The sequence below is a fragment of the Clytia hemisphaerica genome, unplaced genomic scaffold, assembly GCF_902728285.1.
Source record: "Clytia hemisphaerica strain Z4C2 unplaced genomic scaffold, Clytia hemisphaerica genome assembly, whole genome shotgun sequence".
Lineage (NCBI taxonomy): Eukaryota > Metazoa > Cnidaria > Hydrozoa > Leptothecata > Clytiidae > Clytia > Clytia hemisphaerica.
The window spans coordinates 670,930-689,553 of NW_027103808.1; the positions used below are offsets into that span (position 1 = coordinate 670,930).

The following is an 18,624-nucleotide window of genomic DNA, read 5'->3' on the forward strand; positions in this document are numbered from 1 at the left end:
ACGTACTGAATTCAAATTTATCTTAATAATATCTATTTTTATTTGTTTAGAAATAATAACTAAAAATGATAATTAGAAATAATATATAACAAGGAGAAGAAGACGGTGATTTTTCGACGCAAAAATGAGGTAAATAAAATTAATTATAAAAATGTTTTTAAGCCTTATAAACTAAATGTTGCAACAAACTGTTGTTGTGCATTCATTGTGTTTTTTGCCAGCCATTTTCCAGAATAGACGTTGTTTTGATACTTTGATTGTGGTTACTGAATGGGTCTTCCTTAAATATGTACTAAAGTCTGTCTCGAAATAATTTGCAGCTGGAGACAAAAATGGCTGTAACTTTTGATAGAATTCGAATCAAGATGCGATTTTGTGCTCGTTAAAAAGATATTCGTGAGTGGAATATTATCAAGTAAAAAATTTGAGAAAAAAAAGGAAAATGAAAATGAAAAATGAAGAAGAAAAAAATCAACTTCTTGTAGAAATGTGGTATAATTACCATTTTCACAGGAGTGACTCTTCAATCTTAGATCATCATCACTGTTAAAAAATTTTTCAAAAATATTCATTCAACCAAAAGATATCAAACAAAGTTTATTGCTGGTTGACTCTACAAACACTATAAAGTAGTAAAAAACGACAAAAAAACAGCCTTTTGTCGATCAACCAGCAATAAACTTTGTTCGATATCTTTTGATTGAATGAATATTTTTGAAAAATTTTTTAACACTGATGATGATCTAAGATTGAAGAGTCACTCCTGTGAAAATGGTAATTGTACCACATTTCTACAAGAAGTTGATTTTTTTCTTCTTCATTTTTCATTTTCATTTTCCTTTTTTTCTCAAATTCTTTACTTGATAATATTCCACTCACGAATATCTTTTTAACGAGCACAAAATCGCATCTTGATTCGAATTCTATCAAAAGTTACAGCCATTTTTTACTCCAGCTGCAAATTATTTCGAGACAGACTTTAGTTATTGCATGACTTCGAGTGCAATACGAGAAATATTTTATGAGTTCCGAGATTTTTCCGCAAAAATATCGGTAAAATCTCGGAACGAGTAAAATATCGAGTATTGCACGAAATATCGATAAAATCTCGGAACGAGTAAAATATCGAGTATTGCACCTCCCAAGTCAGTTCTTTTTGGCTGTTTTGTTTTGATTTTTCTCCCGCCGCTTACCCAATCCCACGAAAGTCAACGCACGTATTTGCACATGTGAAATATTAAATATCGCAAATATCTCGATGCTATCGACCAATCAAAACGCTGATATTTTTTGGGTCGGCAAAAATAATGAATATTTCACGGTAGATACTGTAGCAATTGAAAGCAAGAAAATTTTAAACTTATATTAATTTCAAAGATTTATTTTGTAAATTAAACATTTCCTTCTATAATGGCGGATACCATGAAACATAGCCATAACCGGAAAGATATTTATTCTCGCATTTGACAGTAAACGGGTTAAAAGACAAGTTTTATATAAAACATGTCTAATTCTTTTATGGAAGGTTGCCATCGAATACACGCTTTTTTATAAGAATGGTGTATTTTCATTTCATCATGGATATTCTTAACTTTTTGGCGAAAATCATCCAAAAATATTCTTACGGTATTCTTAGGTTAAGATCGAAATTGTCAATCTACAGGTTAAAATGCATTAAAAATGGCATTCTTAGGTTCAGTTGCTAAATTCCATGATGGTGATATGCTTACCATATTTGTAATTTGTTGTCCATTTTCATCATGGACATTCTTATAAGTTTATTCTTATAAAAGAAAGCGTGTATTATTACTGGTTTTGTTTCAAAGAAAGTGATTTTTTCCTCTTTTGCTTTCTTAGTAAATCTTCATCATGGGGTTTTCATGCAAACATTACACATGAACGAGTGGAATATGTCTTAAAACAATACGGTATCCATGGCAACTATGTATGCAGACGTAGTCAAACAACGCCTGGTAGTTATACCCTATCTGTCAGGTAAGGTTTGAGTTGAAAGATATGATTTTTTGAATTTAAGGAAAAAGTTAATCAAATTACTGTGACTCTTCTGGTTGTATTCACGTTGAAAAAAAAATCAATCGAGTGCAGTCTTTATGCGTAAATCCACCCACAAATGACGGCGTTTTGTAAAGAAAATTCCCTGTGGTACACTTTTCTTGCCCCTCCAGCACTCAAAACTCCCTTAACGGATGATTATGTTTTACTCTCACTTTCCATAGCTCCCAGCCCTTTAAATTCAAGTCAAAGAGATGAGACCTGTATTTCATAATACATTTTCACTGGAAATTCATTCAAAACTTTATGTCTCAATCAAACAACATTATCCAAATGGTTGTTTTTAGGAGGCGTAATGACATTAACCACTATAAAATTTACAACGATGGAGAGAGTTTTGAGCTCTACGATGGCGATGGATTTGCTTCGGTTCCCGACTTGATCGATTACTATCGGCGAAATCCCGACAATTTCGTGGATAAAGATCACAGGATTGTCGAGTTGACTGAACCATTGATTATGGAGGATGATCTTGGCCCGGTGCTTGATCAAGAATCGTAAGAATGGTTTTCTGTTTTTCCCTTACATATCTAATTAATACAATGTCTTTTTTTACCACATAAGCTTTATCACGAGAACGATTTCGAAATCATCACTCCCCATTTAGTAACTCCTGCACTCAAAATAGGAAAAAAAGCCAAAGAGCGCAACGCATCACTTTACAGTGCGCCTGTAGCGTACTCATTTTCTGGAATGGCCAGTACGTTTCAAGAAAACCATTTTTTTTTTCAAAAAAACGTCAACCACACTTGGAGTCTATGCCCAATTGAACCGCCTCTATGGGTGCTATCAAATGTCGTTTGGGTACTCCTAGGTCCATACTGAATATACTAAGGCAAAATTGGGGATGAGCTGGAGTTTTTATAAGATACTTCACTAATTGGTCATTTGAAGTGATAGAGATGACGCGTTCTTTAGAAAAAGTAACAAAATTGTTTTATTACTGGTTAACGACCAACCAAATCAAATAAAAGCTTGTAAAAACTCCAGCTTGTCCCCAAGATTGAGCGCTTACGGAAGTATTAAAGATTTCTACATTACCGAGAAATTTCTTTTAACTCATTTTTTTCAATTGTTCTTTTTACAGATGGTATTTCGGAAACATCAGTGGTGATGAAGCTCGACAATTTCTACACGAGAGAGGGAGTATCGGCTCTTATTTGGTTCGCGAAAGTCGCACCAACCCTGGTTTCTACGTGTTGTCTGTTAGGTCTGTATTCTTATTATATTTTTCATTTGTTATCAACATCTATACATTGATCAATTTTCTCTTCATTCGATCTTTAAAATTCATATAAGATCGTGTATAATTGAAGGAACTTTATCGATTCTTTTCAGGCGTTCCGGGTCGTCCAATATGATTGAATTCCTGATATCGAACAGTGAAGGGAAATTCCATATCAGCTCAACCAAACGTAAATTCAAAACCATCAACGAACTTCTAGAATTTTACAAAACACATCCTCTAATTGACAAGCACACAGACCAAGAAATTCAACTGCAAGAAGTAGGACGTTTGATATTCAACCATATTTCCTTTAGTTCTTTTCGAGTGTAAAACCTTCTCTACTCTTTATAAAGAGGGGGACAAGCTGGAGTTTTTACTTTTTTTAAGTTTTTATTTGATTTGGTTGGTCGTTAAGATGTAATAAAATCTTATTACTTTTTCTAAAGAACGCGTCATCTCTATCACTTCAAATGACCCATTAGTGAAGTATCTTGTAAAAACTCCAGCTCATCCCTAAAGAGGAAGGTCTAAAAACTTTGATTGTCGATTGTGTAGAATAAGCAGGTGCGGATCTAAAGGGGTGGTTTTGAAAAATTAAGACGGAGATTCTTCATTTCCTTGTAAGAAAACACTCTCCGTTATAATATTTTATACCCCCTCGGATCCGCCACTGCTAAGTAATTGGAAGCTTTGAGATTTCATGATTTTTTAGGAATGATTGGATAATCGTAATTATAACATTAAAAAAAGTCTCCGATTAGAACCCTTGTATTGCTTGGAATTACGCCTTTGGAACAATCAGTCATCGAACCACAAAAAAAGTTTCAGTGATGATATAAAAATGTCTTTCTTTCATACTGAATTAAACGCTTTTTTATAAGCACAAACTATATAAGAACATAAAGGGCTTCGATGGCCGAAACCAGTTCAGAACATTTAAAGGCTTTAACACCTATTTTCTTAGAAAAAATGAGAAACTAGAGAAAAAAATGGGGAAAATAAGAACATGTTAAGAACATTTTTAGGCTTTGGACGCTCAATTTACGTTTCTAGGACGTCCAAAGGTCTTAAAGCCGTCCATTGAATGTCCATAAGCCGTTGTGTGCATATAGGGTCTGATACAGCTAGGTTATTATACCTTACTACTAACTTATTTATTCTTTACAGCCTTTATGTGAGACAGCTGAGAGAGTACGAAACGATATCAGGATCGCTCAAGAATTTGAGGTATTTTTATTTCGTCACGCAATCTTAACCTCTGACCACCGCCTCATTTTATTCAGGGCTCAAACAATTGGGATTAAATCGATTTTCATTTTTTGGGTAATGCTGTTGCCGAGTTAGAAAACTCAAATTCCAAAAAATATTGGTACACGTCGCTGTTGGGTTGCGCCTCCTTAAATTCTATGTTTATTGGTCCCCCTTTTACAAATTCAAGGTGTAGGCCTCATAATCACTCTTTATTTCTCCAGCGAGGAAAGTCTACAAATATAAGTGAGAAAATGTAAACTACGGATGGTACCGTTTTTACATGGAGTAAGCAATTTATTTCTATAGATTCTCTAAAGGGATTTTTATTTTAGTTTCTTAAACTGATTTTTCGTTACTATAGTGGTTACAATTTGAAGATAAAACTAACACCAATCCTAAAACAGCTGGACTAATGGCGTGCAATAAAAGGAAAAACAGATACAAAAACATTTTACCATGTAAGTCTTAGTATAGATTTTGGAGAGGAAAAGTTTTGATAAAGACTTTCGTTCTCTTAAAAAACCAGTATCTGTTAACTTATTGAAATTTTCCTAGTAAAATCGTTGTCTTAAATTTACATACGGATTTTTCTTAGCAAATTATAAAAAAATGCTGATTTGTGTAAAGTCCATCTTGCGTCTGAAACGAGAAACTTTGACTGAGAAATCAGGGGATCTTGGAATTTTGGCAACTGATATTTTATAGTAAAATTTGACTTTTAAACTTTTAAGAATTATGATGAAAAATATTTTTCCCATTTCTTTTCTAGTTGACTGTACGAGAGTTGTGCTGAACAATATAGACCCAACGATTCCAGGATCAGATTATATCAATGCCAGTTTTATCTTTGTAAGTGTTGCTGTATTGCCCTTTCTTGACATCCTTGAAAACTAGCGTTCAAATTTAACGATGAACTATTCAACAAAACTCGCTATAATTTGTTATCCATGAGTATGCCCCCTATTATTTTCGTGCCGCTATTGATGTTTAAGAAGATTATTTTTCTCGACAAAGTATTTGATTAAAAAAGTTTTCATTTAGAATGGCTGCATATTGGGATATTAAAAACATTTAATGATACTAGAGACGCTGTCCCATACGCTTGCCAGATCCACCCTTGTTACTACTTCAACTTTTACAAGACTATACTTGAGCTTATCAACCTTCTTTTCGTCAAATATAGGACGACCAAAGCAGTGGATTATTCATTGCAGCTCAAGGATGTTTGAAAGCAACAGTGGACGATTTCTGGCACATGGTTTACCAAGAAAACTCCAGGATTATTATCATGGTCACCAATGAGATCGAAAAAGCGAAGGTTAGTTGGCCACTTATTGTCCAGGCATACAGTTAACTCTCTCTAATTCGATCTTTAAGTGAAAAAAAATTTTATTAGTCCCTCCAGCTAATGGAACCAATATTTTAGTTGGAATTACAGAAATATTTGAATAATAGAGACTCAAAGAAGTTTACTGTATTTTTACTGAGTCAGCACCTTAGCATGAGACAAACCAATAAACTGGTCTTAGAGAGATGACCAGGCTAACTCGATGGCAATCTTTTTCTTCAAATCCAAGGGGATAATCTGGGACATTTTTTTGACCGAATTCGTGTACCTTCGGAACAGAAACAATAGCGAGTTTATGTATCGGGGATATCGAGGGCGACGGTAAGTGATATCAATACAAAACAAAGTCGATAGTTGATGTACGGCTCTATATCGCCTTTGCTCACCTAAACAGACGAAGTGGACGGTGATTTTTGAGACATGTCAACCCTGCTCCCCTCACTTTATCTCGAATACATAAACTCGCTAATGTTTCAAGAGGGCGCAGGACGCTGGAAGGTATTCTGACTATAATGTGATATTCTAATCTAGAAAAACTGTAAATAGAAAGACTCTCAACCGATAATGTTTCGTGTTTTTCCACTAACCTGTTACTTTTTCCGCTTCGGGCTGTCGCATAAAATCATAGAGATTTTAGAACCATGTCGGCCTAGAGGATCGTTTAATAATTTTCATTGAGAAGTCAACTCCATTAACAGATAGAGTCTGAGTCATAATCGCTTTTGTGTCGCTTTTCAACCTCAATACAATAACATGCGGATTTTAAGACTTAATAATCAATATCGAGGTTAAAAGGTTCACTATCTGTATCAAATAGATTGGGAGTTGTTGATAACGTTTTCATTGCAGGGTATATAAGTTCGATGAAGTTTCAAGGAAATAGATGCGGTAGAGTAGTCTTGCTAAAATCATTGCCAAAATAAATTGGCAATTTTGGGTATTTTGAATTTGACTAATGTTAAAGCTTAGAGTTAAACTCTACTTTCCAACCGTACTTTAACCATATTCAACCTAGGCTTTTAAGGGCGGTTCAGAACTAGGGGGAGGGCTTTTCCTTTACCATCCCTTAACTTTTGATATAGTAGGTCTTTTTGGATGAAATTTGGGACACAAAATGGGGTTAAAGCACTTAAAAATCACTTGCGGTTTTAAAGTTTTAAAGGAATTCCCCCTTTGTGCCAAATATTTCGGCGCTGATTGTAAATAGTCGTCTATTTACCAATATTTGTGGTCGAATTGCATTAGGTTCTAAACTTATGATTCTTTTCCTCTTTTTTTAAGATTAAATGCGTACGCTATTGGCCAGACTACGGTTTGACGTCGTTAGTTGACGGACGTGAATTGACCAACGTCGATGAAACAAGTACTGGGGATTACGTCATCCGAGAATTCGAACTAGAAGAAGACCCGGTAAGAGATTTTGATCCACATTGAGATTTGTTTAAGTGCCTAAGAACAGGATTTTATCATAATTCGTCTCTTACATACATAACCTGCAGGTTCATTCAACTTCACTTCATTAAACTACATGGTAGAGTGATTCAATTAAATTCGGTCTATTAAATCTTATAGTAAACTTTCTATAATTCGAACCTCTATAATGATATTCTTTCTCTAGTTCGAACTAAAAGATTGTTCCCCTCAGCTGGAAATTAATGCTAAATTCTCTTTATAATTCGAATCTTTCTCTAAATGTTAGTTCCTTGACGGTCGGATAAAAGGGAAGCAACATTACTTTGTCAAGACTTTTAAACTTCAAACTTGTCCAACTTTTTAGCTTCCAGGTCGAGACACGCGCCGTTTACGAAAGATTTTCCATTACCAATACATCGGTTGGCCTGATCATGGTACGCCTGGTGATCCTGCTTCTCTTCTTGACATGTTGGCACAAATTGATACCACACAAAAGACTTTCCAATATCCTGGACCACCTGTTGTCCATTGCAGGTGTGTAAAGATTGTCTGTGTGACCAACGGGGGAATTTAGACTAATAACATTATATGCTGGTCAATTCGATCTGCCTTTTGATTGAAGATAGTTGGAATATGATATTATATTGCGAAACCGAAAGCTACTTAAATTATCTCAAACCTCTCTACATCATAACAAATATTGGAAGAATCAGAATGGTAAAACATTAGACAAAACTTGCGTCTTATAGCCCATAATTTGATATTTTCTCAACACTAGCGCTGGTATCGGAAGAACCGGAACTGTTATCGTTATCAATATGCTGATCAACCTTTTACAACTCAAAGGTAAGTGCAGATCACGCTCTCTAATTCGATTTTCAAGGGAATGTGCTTTTCAACGAATAAGGTGCGTATTGAATTGTAGGTCTTCGTTTTATGACAGTTTCTTGTTGACGGGGACTTACAATGATACCAAATATTGGAGAGTATCAAAAAGTAGAACGTGAAATAAGAGATGTATGCTGTATGTATTTTGGGCCTTTGGAAAGTTTTTAACTGTTACAAATGAGGCTTCGGAAAGTTCGAAAAACTTTGGGTCAACTGCAGTGAGCACTTTCAACTATGTTTTTATAATTTTTCGCTATTCTCAACTTCAGTTGAGCTAGAATCTGACAATGTCTGTATGTGGACTTCAAATATTGTTCGATTAGGCTGAAATTTTGCACACTTGTTCCTTGGGTGATTATCTAGGGGTGTTTTTTTTTTTGTTTTATTTTTTTCATTTTTCAAAACTTTTGATTTTTGGGGCCTGGGGACGAGTTTTTCGCCAAAACGAGGCTAAAACTTTGGGGCAGCCTGGAGACTTCAAAAATTGTTCGATTTGGCTGAAATTTTGTACACTTGTTCCTTGGGTGAATATCTGGGGGTCTACAATTGGGCCTATGAATAATTTGAAGCCACTGAAGTTAAGCCCAGTGCGTTGCGCACGTTCGACTATATTTAATCCTCTAAAATTTCCAATCATTTTAATGGGCTTCATGACCTTGTAATATTTTCTTTGCTTTGAATAGGTGGTGTTGACGAAAAGGATGTTCCACAGACTGTACAAAAAGTCCGTTGCCAGAGAGGTGGTATGGTACAAACTGAGGTATAAACAAGATTTCCGTTGTTGAGTTCTATGACCAGATTAAAGTAATAAAATTGTTTGTCTCAACATTTAACGACCAACAGAGTCATCAAAGAACTTGTAAAAACTCCAGCTTGACCCTATTATTGGCTTACTCTTTTTGGAAAAATAAACGTTGACGTTAAAGATATGATCCTCACGTATAATTTGGATCCTTAACACTATCACAACGCTGATAGTTGACATTTTTCTTTTTTCTCTTTGCCAGGCACAATATAGGTTTATTTACCGAGCATTGGTTGTCTATATGAAACGTTTACGGGAACAACAATTAACACAACAAAAAAATGAGGTATAAACCATATACATTTCTATGAAATGTTAATGGTTGCCTAGGAAATTTTTAAATCAACATGCTCGATTTATCCCCTTTAAGATTGACTTAGCAGGGTAGGGATTAAATTCACCCTCAATATTGTTAGATTTGCGTCTTTGAATTCTGCAACTTTCGAATTTTTATAGAATCTCCGTTTAAACGTAGCGTAGGCAATGAATTTTGAAATTTTCTTAAATATCGGGTCTTCAGCAGACAACCCTCAGAATGGAAATGAACCTCCCCGACAGAGGTACACAAGGAAGCTAAATCCTTTATTTTGATTGCCTTAGAGATACAGATACTATCCAACAACCTATCACTTTTAAATAGAATCAAAAGATGGACTATGGTAACATTGATGTGATTAATAAGATGCTTCAAGAATTGGATGTGGAGCCACCAGATGATAAGCCACCACTACCTCCAAGAGATTGATAACTGGTTACTTTCAAACTTGTGAACTGTTCAGGTACGATATTGCTACAGTGAACTCTCGCGTATTCAAAATTCTTTGATTTGAATTTTTCTATAATTCGAACTTGTTTCCCCGTCAAGGAGAAAAACCTTCTTAAAATACTTTATGTTATTCGAACAAATGATATTCCCTGTTGTTCGACTTCGAATTAGCAAGTGGACTCTAATCTTATTTGTATAAGATATTTTGTCTAGTATGTACACAACGAAATTTACGAAATCCCGTTTTTATGACATCTCCTGCATCAATAACCCGGTGAATCCTCTCGTCAGCAATTTTTATATTTTCCCTATGAAGAGCCTGAATAGTCTTTCGTCGACTGCATACACGCCAATGAGATGACTATCCAAGATTTAGTGAGTGATGACTTGTACAAGTACTCGGCCATCGAGTATTTCAAGCACCGGTACTTAGATACGATTTTATATTTTTTAAAGACTTGATTGTGATTTTTTATAGAGGAAATAGAAATTAAAAAAGAACTGCAAAAACATACAAGCGTAGATCGAAACAGTCAGGCCCTTGTTCAATTCAAGTTAAATGTGATGGTTGTGTGCACAAAGGTGTATGTACGTGGTTATTTAATGGACGATATCAATTCACTGCTGGGATTGGTCCAAAGCAACAATGGAATCAACCCACCAAAAAGCCTAATGAAAATAAATTACTTTATTGGGTCCTAGGGATTGATGACGTAGTACTTTTTTGGTAAACTAAAATTAGAAATCAGATAAAATTTACATTTATAGAGAAACTATATATTTTTTTAAAAATCACTTTTTTTCGTGCGCAATTTTTACAATTATGATAATGATAATTCTTTTACCTACCTCTTAATTTAAAATTTTATGATAATAATCTTTTAATATTTTGCTTTTTTTACAATTTTGATTACAATTGATTGTGATGATTTGATCATTGAATTTAGATTTAGCTTTTTGAATTTAATTTTTTGCATGCTAGTGTAGAGTACTTAACTTCCCTATCGTCGCTTACAGGACTAAAGGTTAAATCTCAAAACCTTACAAAATTTTTAATGTAGAGGAACAGTCATTGTTTTCATATTACAAAAAGGCCAATCTCAAAAGCATAACAGAATTGCAAGATTTCTAATTTTCCAAGACACTTATTTTGAGATTGAACCTTTAGTCATCATGTGGACGACGCTATGTTCTTCGAACAAGGTCTTTTTTGGTCACAATTATTGAAACTTTAAATATTAATATAATTGTGCGAAAGTCTTGAGCAAGCGAAAGATCTTTTTAAAGCATTTCTGCTAAATGTAATAAAAACCCTAAAATTTCAAAGCATTGCGAGAATCAGTTCCCAGCACTCCTTATGGCTAAATAATATTTCTAGTATTTTTTTAATTATTTTTTAGACTAGCGCAGAATGCTCTCTCAAAATCGTGATTTTTTTCAATAGGACTGGCAATTTTCGAAAACTTAACTGCTTTTGGTAAACGTTTTTTTTATAAGAACAAACTAAATAAGAACATAAGGCTTCGATGGCCAAAATACTAAGAACAAGTTAAGAACATTTCAAGGCTTCGCGGACTCGAAAACACCCGATTTCTTAGTAAAATGGACAAAAATACTCAAAAAACGGTGAAAATAAGAACATGTCAAAAATTTAAGAATATCCGAAGGCTTCAAATATTTTGGATGTTATTATAAAAAAACGTGTATGGATTTTTCTTAAATTCGCGAGACTAAATATAAATGCTGCCATTTTTTAGGCTGACGTAACTATTTTACTTTTAAATTCTTCTTATACTTATCTTTTTTTCATTATTTATAAAAATTACATAAAGTACTTGCTTAATAGAAGAAAAACATTTTTTTTACCGTTTTGTGAGCGAGTGTACGATTTTTCACACAACGCAATCCTGAATCAATTTTCTTTACGTTTTTTTCTTGTAATATTTCAAATAAAACACTTCGAAGGTAGTCTTTTTTTTGTACCGATGTTACAAGTATGTTTTATCACTCGAATATTAAAATTTGTATGTAATCTGATGTAATTGACAAAACATCTGTTAATAATTCCATTTTATTTCTTCCATTTAGGTAGATATACAAAGTAGTTTATAAGAAAAATGATGCAGAGCATTCTGATGACCAGCGTTTCCCTCTAGAAAACTACTCAAACGTACAATCATACTAAATCAACACAGGATGGTTCAAGGCTTACGAAAATCGAAGTATATAATCGAAAAACATTCTGAACAAGTTATTGAACTTGTGGCAAAGCATTTGTTACCAACATACATGAAAAGGTTAGGTATCACTCGTGAAGAACAAAAGAAAGATTTAATTGAAGTTGAAGCCATCTTGGATCCAAATTTTGCAAAGCGTAAAATATTTGAAGGAGCTTCATATGTAGCTTTGGATAAATCAGATAAAGTGGTTGCATGCTCATTAAATTATTTTATAAGCAAAGAAGAATGGTTGAAATATTTTGTAGAGCCTAACAAATCCATTACACAAAATACAAATTACAGTAAACACATTCGAAAATATTGCCAGCAACAATACGATCTATATCACGATGTTATTGATCTAACTTATGATAAGTATAATTTACAGACCATTCTTTACCTTGAAGATGGAGTCACATTACCTGAATATCGTGGTCTTCGAATTTCGGAATGGATTCAAAAATCTGTTTATGATGAGTTTGGTGAGAAGTATGGTATGCTTGGTGAAGGTATGATACCTTTAGATAAAATACAAGCTGGGAAAATTAATCCGGCTTTTCGAGCAATGCATTTAAATGGTTTTATCACAGTGAAAGAAGCTGTAACATTTGACGGGTTCTTGTCACCAGTAATGTTTAGACCACCACAACCAAATAAGAAAGCCAATCTTTAACTGAAGCAAGGTATTCAATAATTGTTCAATGTGATGCATTTGTTTTTTAGCTCAGAGAAGAATCTCGTCAAATTCTTTTGATATGTCATCATTTAGTAGTCAGTTCCTTTGCAGATTTTTTCTATTTTCATCGAATACTTAATTTAAAATAATTAAAAATGCAAGTGATCTTTAGGGCAACCACAACCAACAGCTAATCTTCAAATTAGGTATTTAATATTTTTTTTAATTAACAATTGCAGTTTTTTGCTGACGTACCACTAAAACAGGGTTCAGAAAGACCCTGGAAACCCTGGAAAAAATTGAGTCATATTCAGGGGAAATAAAGCCTTATTGTGTTCAAAAACTCAGGGAAACCCAGGGGAACTATTTTCTTGATTCCTTTTTGAACCCTGTAAAAAAGAAAATTTTGTCATGCTTTTGAAATGGCTGGCTTTTATCTGCTGTCAATCTTGTCAGAATAATTCTTTTGAAAACTAACTAAATGTGAAGCCTTTTCTGTCCAATTTTGAAATTTCTATTTCCTCTCTGATTTTGGGTAATACTAAAATACGCAACCAGCCACAACCAGCCACAACCAGCCACAATCAGCCACAATCAGCCACAACCAGCCACAACCAGCCACAATCAGCCACAACCAGCCACAATCAGCCACAATCAGCCACAACCAGCCACAATCAGCCACAACCAGCCACAATCAGCCACAACCAGCCACAATCAGCCACAACCAGCCACAATCAGCCACAACCAGCCACAATCAGCCACAACAAGCCACAACCACCCACAACCAGCCACAATCAGCCACAATCAGCCACAACCACCCAGAAAAAGGTACAACCAGCCAGGAAAAAATGTACAACCAGCCACAACCACCCAGAAAAAGGTACAATCAGCCAGAAAAAAGGTACAATCAGCCACAACCACCCACAACCACCCAGAAAAAGGTACAACCACCCAGGAAAAAAGGTACAACCAGCCACAACCACCCAGAAAAGGTACAATCAGCCAGAAAAAAGGTACAATCAGCCACAATCACCCACAACCACCCAGAAAAAGGTACAACCACCCAGGAAAAAAGGTACAACCAGCCACAACCACCCAGAAAAAGGTACAATCACCCAGAAAAAAGGTACAATCAGCCACAACCACCCTCAACCACCCAGAAAAAGATACAACCATCCAGGAAAAAGGTACAACCAGCCACAACCACCCAGAAAAAGGTACAATCAGCCAGAAAAAAAGTACAACCAGCCACAACCACCCAGAAAAAGGTACAACCACCCAGAAAAAGGTACAACCACCCAGGAAAAGGTACAACCAGCCAGGAAAAGAGGTACAACCAGCCACAACCACCCAGAAAAAGGTACAATCAGCCAGAAAAAAGGTACAACCAGCCACAACCACCCAGAAAAAGGTACAACCACCCAGAAAAAAAGTTACAACCAGCCCAACCACCAAGAAAAAGGTACAACCACCCAGAAAAAGGTACAATCAGCTAGAAAAAAGGTACAACCAGCCACAACCACCCAGAAAAGGGTACAACCACCCAGAAAAAAAGTTACAACCAGCCACAACCACCCAGAAAAAGGTACAACCAGCCAGGAAAAGGTACAACCAGCCAGGAAAAAAGGTACAACCAGCCACAACCACCCAGAAAAAGGTACAATCGGCCAGAAAAAAGGTACAATCAGCCACAACCACCCACAACCACCCAGAAAAAGGTACAACCACCCAGAAAAAGGTACAACCACCCAGGAAAAAAGGTACAACCAGCCACAACCACCCAGAAAAAGGTACAATCAGCCAGAAAAAAGGTACAATCAGCCACAACCACCCACAACCACCCAGAAAAAGGTACAACCACCCAGGAAAAGGTACAACCAGCCAGGAAAAAAGTACAACCAGCCACAACCACCCAGAAAAAGGTACAACCACTCAGGAAAAAAGGTACAACCAGCCACAACCACCCAGAAAAAGGTACAACCACCCAGAAAAAGGTACAACCACCCAGGAAAAAAGGTACAACCAGCCACAACCACCCAGAAAAAGGTACAACCATCCAGAAAAAGGTACAACCACCCAGGAAAAAAAGGTACAACCAGCCACAACCACCCAGAAAAAGGTACAACCATCCAGAAAAAGGTACAACCACCCAGGAAAAAAGGTACAACCAGCCACAACCACCCAGAAAAAGGTACAATCAGCCAGAAAAAAGGTACAATCAGCCACAACCACCCACAACCACCCAGAAAAAGATACAACCATCCAGGAAAAAAGGTACAACCAGCAACAACCACCAAGAAAAAGGTACAACCAGCCACAACCAGCCACAACCACCCAGAAAAAGGTACAACCACCCAGAAAAAGGTACAACCACCCAGGAAAAGGTACAACCAGCCAGGAAAAAAGGTACAACCAGCCATAACCACCCAGAAAAAGGTACAATCAGCCAGAAAAAAGGTACAATCAGCCACAACCACCCAGAAAAAGGTACAACCACCCAGGAAAAGGTACAATCACCCAGGAAAAAAGGTACAACCAGCCATAACCACCAAGAAAAAGGTACAACCAGCCAGAAAAAAGGTACAATCAGCCACAACCACCCAGAAAAAGGTACAACCACCCAGAAAAAGGTACAACCACCCAGGAAAAGGTACAACCACCCAGGAAAAAAGGTACAACCACCCACAACCCAAATTTAAAGACAATTTTAACATTTCTCAAATCAACCCTTTGCCTTGATCTTTGATTTCAAAGGTTTAGAAAGTTCCATATTCAGCCCTCATAGACCTCATATTTTTATTATATCAAAAGGTTCTGTAATGAATACAATATGTATTTGCCAAAAAAGGTAATTTTTTCTTTCCTGTATGAAAATGTAAAGATGCAATTGCTAGAATATCACATAAAAATTTACACAAATAGAAATAAAAGTGAGATAACACTAGTACTGAAATAAAACATTACTCTAAATGATAATCGATACTATTTTCTAAAGTCATTAAAAAATGATTTCCACAAAAATTATTTCCCTTAATATTTGAACTAAAGTCTATTCGAAAAATTGACAGTTTGCAAACTTCAATACATTTTTCTTGAAGGGAAAAAATACAACTAGAAGTAATACCTCGTCGAGAAGAACTGAGCTCGTTCAAAAGTGTTTTCTTTTCAGGTTTTTCATATCCTTCAGTGAGCAAAAAATGGCTTCTGGATTCTGGATTCTTCAAAAAATGGCTTCTGATCCCAGAAAGGTATAAACAATCTGAAAACATATTTGAAATCAGCGCAGTACAAAGTTTCAGAAGGTACAGTTTTTGATCAAGTAGGAAAAATCTTAAATTTTTTTTCATGTTCATTTTCTACCTTCTTTTTTGAATTTAAAAAATGATGAAATTGTTAAAAACTTGAATTAACTTTGACATAACCTTGATTGTTAAATAAAGGCTTAACAAAAAACAATAGGTTAACAGAAGAAAGCAAAAGGATAACAAATATATATTTTTTCTTTTTGAAAATGATCAAAATGATAACATGATAAAATGATGAAAACTAGGGAGATAAGGGGTTGTAACAAAATATGCAGGACAACAAAACCTAAAGCGAGAGAAACTTACTTCCACTATTAATAAGGAAAGACAGAAGGTCAACTCCAGCATGAGGGAAGTCTCCTGGACGAAATTTCTGATCTGGAGTTGATCAAAAACAAAGTCAAACAAAAGCAACAACTTCTCACAATCAACACCCAAGTCTACTAACAACCTTTAGGGCAAAGGGGTATGCACAAATTATTTAGAATGAGCCAGTCATATGTCTGGTGTCTTAACAAAACAGTAAAGAAATTCAAGATGAAATCTGTGAGGGCTGAATATGGAACTTTCTCAACCTTTGAAATCAAATATAAAGGAAAAGGGTTGATTTGAAAAATGTTGTGGTATAAGTCTTTAAATTTGGGTTGTGGGTGTTTGTACCTTTTTTCCTGGGTGTTTGTACCTTTTTTCCTGGGTGGTTGTACCATTTTCTGGGTGGTTGTACCTTTTTCTGGGTGGTTGTGGCTGATTGTACCTTTTTTCTGGATGGTTGTATCTTTTTCTGGGTGGTTGTGGGTGGTTGTGGCTGATTGTACCTTTTTTCTGGCTGGTTGTACCTTTTTCTGGGTGGTTGTGGCTGGTTGTACTTTTTTTCTGGCTGATTGTACCTTTTCCTGGGTGGTTGTACCTTTTTCTGGGTGGTTGTACCTTTTTCTGGGTGGTTGTACCTTTTTCTGGGTGGTTGTGGCTGGTTGTACCTTTTTTCCTGGGTGGTTGTACCTTTTCCTGGGTGGTTGTACCTTTTTCTGGGTGGTTGTGGCTGGTTGTACTTTTTTCTGGCTGATTGTACCTTTTCCTGGGTGGTTGTGGCTGGTTGTACCTCTTTTCCTGGCTGGTTGTACCTTTTCCTGGGTGGTTGTACCTTTTTCTGGGTGGTTGTACCTTTTTCTGGGTGGTTGTACCTTTTTCTGGGTGGTTGTACCTTTTTCTGGGTGGTTGTGGCTGGTTGTACCTTTTTTCCTGGATGGTTGTACCTTTTTCTGGGTGGTTGTGGGTGGTTGTGGCTGATTGTACCTTTTTTCTGGCTGATTGTATCTTTTTCTTGGTGGTTGTGGCTGGTTGTACCTTTTTTCCTGGCTGGTTGTACCTTTTTTCCTGGGTGGTTGTACCTTTCTCTGGGTGGTTGTACCTTTTTCTGGGTGGTTGTGGCTGGTTGTACCTTTTTTCCTGGCTGGTTGTACCTTTTCCTGGCTGGTTGTACCTTTTTCTGGGTGGTTGTACCTTTTTCTGGATGGTTGTGGCTGGTTGTAACTTTTTTTCTGGGTGGTTGTACCTTTTTCTGGGTGGTTGTGGCTGGTTGCACCTTTTTTCTGGCTGATTGTACCTTTTTCTGGGTGGTTGTGGCTGGTTGTACCTCTTTTCCTGGCTGGTTGTACCTTTTTCTGGGTGGTTGTACCTTTTTCTGGGTGGTTGTGGCTGGTTGTAACTTTTTTCTGGGTGGTTGTACCTTTTTCTGGGTGGTTGTGGCTGATTGTACCTTTTTTCTGGCTGCTTGTACCTTTTTCTTGGTGGTTGTGGCCGGTTGTACCTTTTTTTCCTGGGTGGTTGTACCTTTTTCTGGGTGGTTGTACCTTTTTCTGGGTGGTTGTACCTTTTTCTGGGTGGTTGTGGCTGGTTGTACCTTTTTTCCTGGCTGGTTGTACCTTTTCCTGGCTGGTTGTACCTTTTTCTGGGTGGTTGTACCTTTTTCTGGGTGGTTGTGGCTGGTTGTAACTTTTTTCTGGGTGGTTGTACCTTTTTCTGGGTGGTTGTACCTTTTTCTGGGTGGTTGTGGCTGGTTGCACCTTTTTTCTGGCTGATTGTACCTTTTTCTGGGTGGTTGTGGCTGGTTGTACCTCTTTTCCTGGCTGGTTGTACCTTTTCCTGGGTGGTTGCACCTTTTTCTGGGTGGTTGTACCTTTTTGGGTGGTTGTGCTGGTTGTACCTTTTTTCCTGGATGGTTGTATCTTTTTCTGGGTGGTTGTGGGTGGTTGTGGCTGATTGTACCTTTTTTCTGGCTGATTGTACCTTTTTCTGGGTGGTTGTGGCTGGTTGTACCTTTTTCCTGGGTGGTTGTACCTTTTTCTGGATGGTTGTACCTTTTTTGGGTGTTGTGGCTGGTTGTACCTTTTTTTCCTGGGTGGTTGTACCTTTTTCTGGATGGTTGTACCTTTTTCTGGGTGGTTGTGGCTGGTTGTACCTTTTTTCCTGGGTGGTTGTACCTTTTTCTGGGTGGTTGTACCTTTTTCTGGGTGGTTGTGGCTGGTTGTACCTTTTTTCCTGGGTGGTTGTACCTTTTTCTGGGTGGTTGTGGCTGGTTGTACCTTTTTTCCTGGGTGGTTGTACCTTTTCCTGGGTGATTGTACCTTTTTCTTGGTGGTTGTGGCTGGTTGT

At 36.5% G+C, this 18,624-nt stretch overlaps 1 protein-coding gene across 1 annotated transcript; it reads left to right on the top strand.

Annotated features, from left to right (window-relative positions):
• Positions 1–48: 48 nt before the first annotated feature.
• On the top strand, positions 49–10,338 carry LOC136806519 (tyrosine-protein phosphatase non-receptor type 11-like). The gene is made up of 16 exons (XM_067063109.1): positions 49–129; positions 1,858–1,995; positions 2,361–2,570; positions 3,161–3,283; positions 3,412–3,580; positions 4,469–4,528; positions 4,914–5,010; positions 5,322–5,401; positions 5,736–5,870; positions 7,182–7,310; positions 7,678–7,847; positions 8,092–8,159; positions 8,885–8,961; positions 9,209–9,292; positions 9,647–9,785; positions 10,251–10,338. Exons 1-15 carry the CDS (start codon positions 125–127, stop codon positions 9,749–9,751), a joined length of 1,650 nt encoding a protein of 549 aa, XP_066919210.1. The 5' UTR covers positions 49–124; the 3' UTR covers positions 9,752–9,785; positions 10,251–10,338.
• Positions 10,339–18,624: the final 8,286 nt, after the last annotated feature.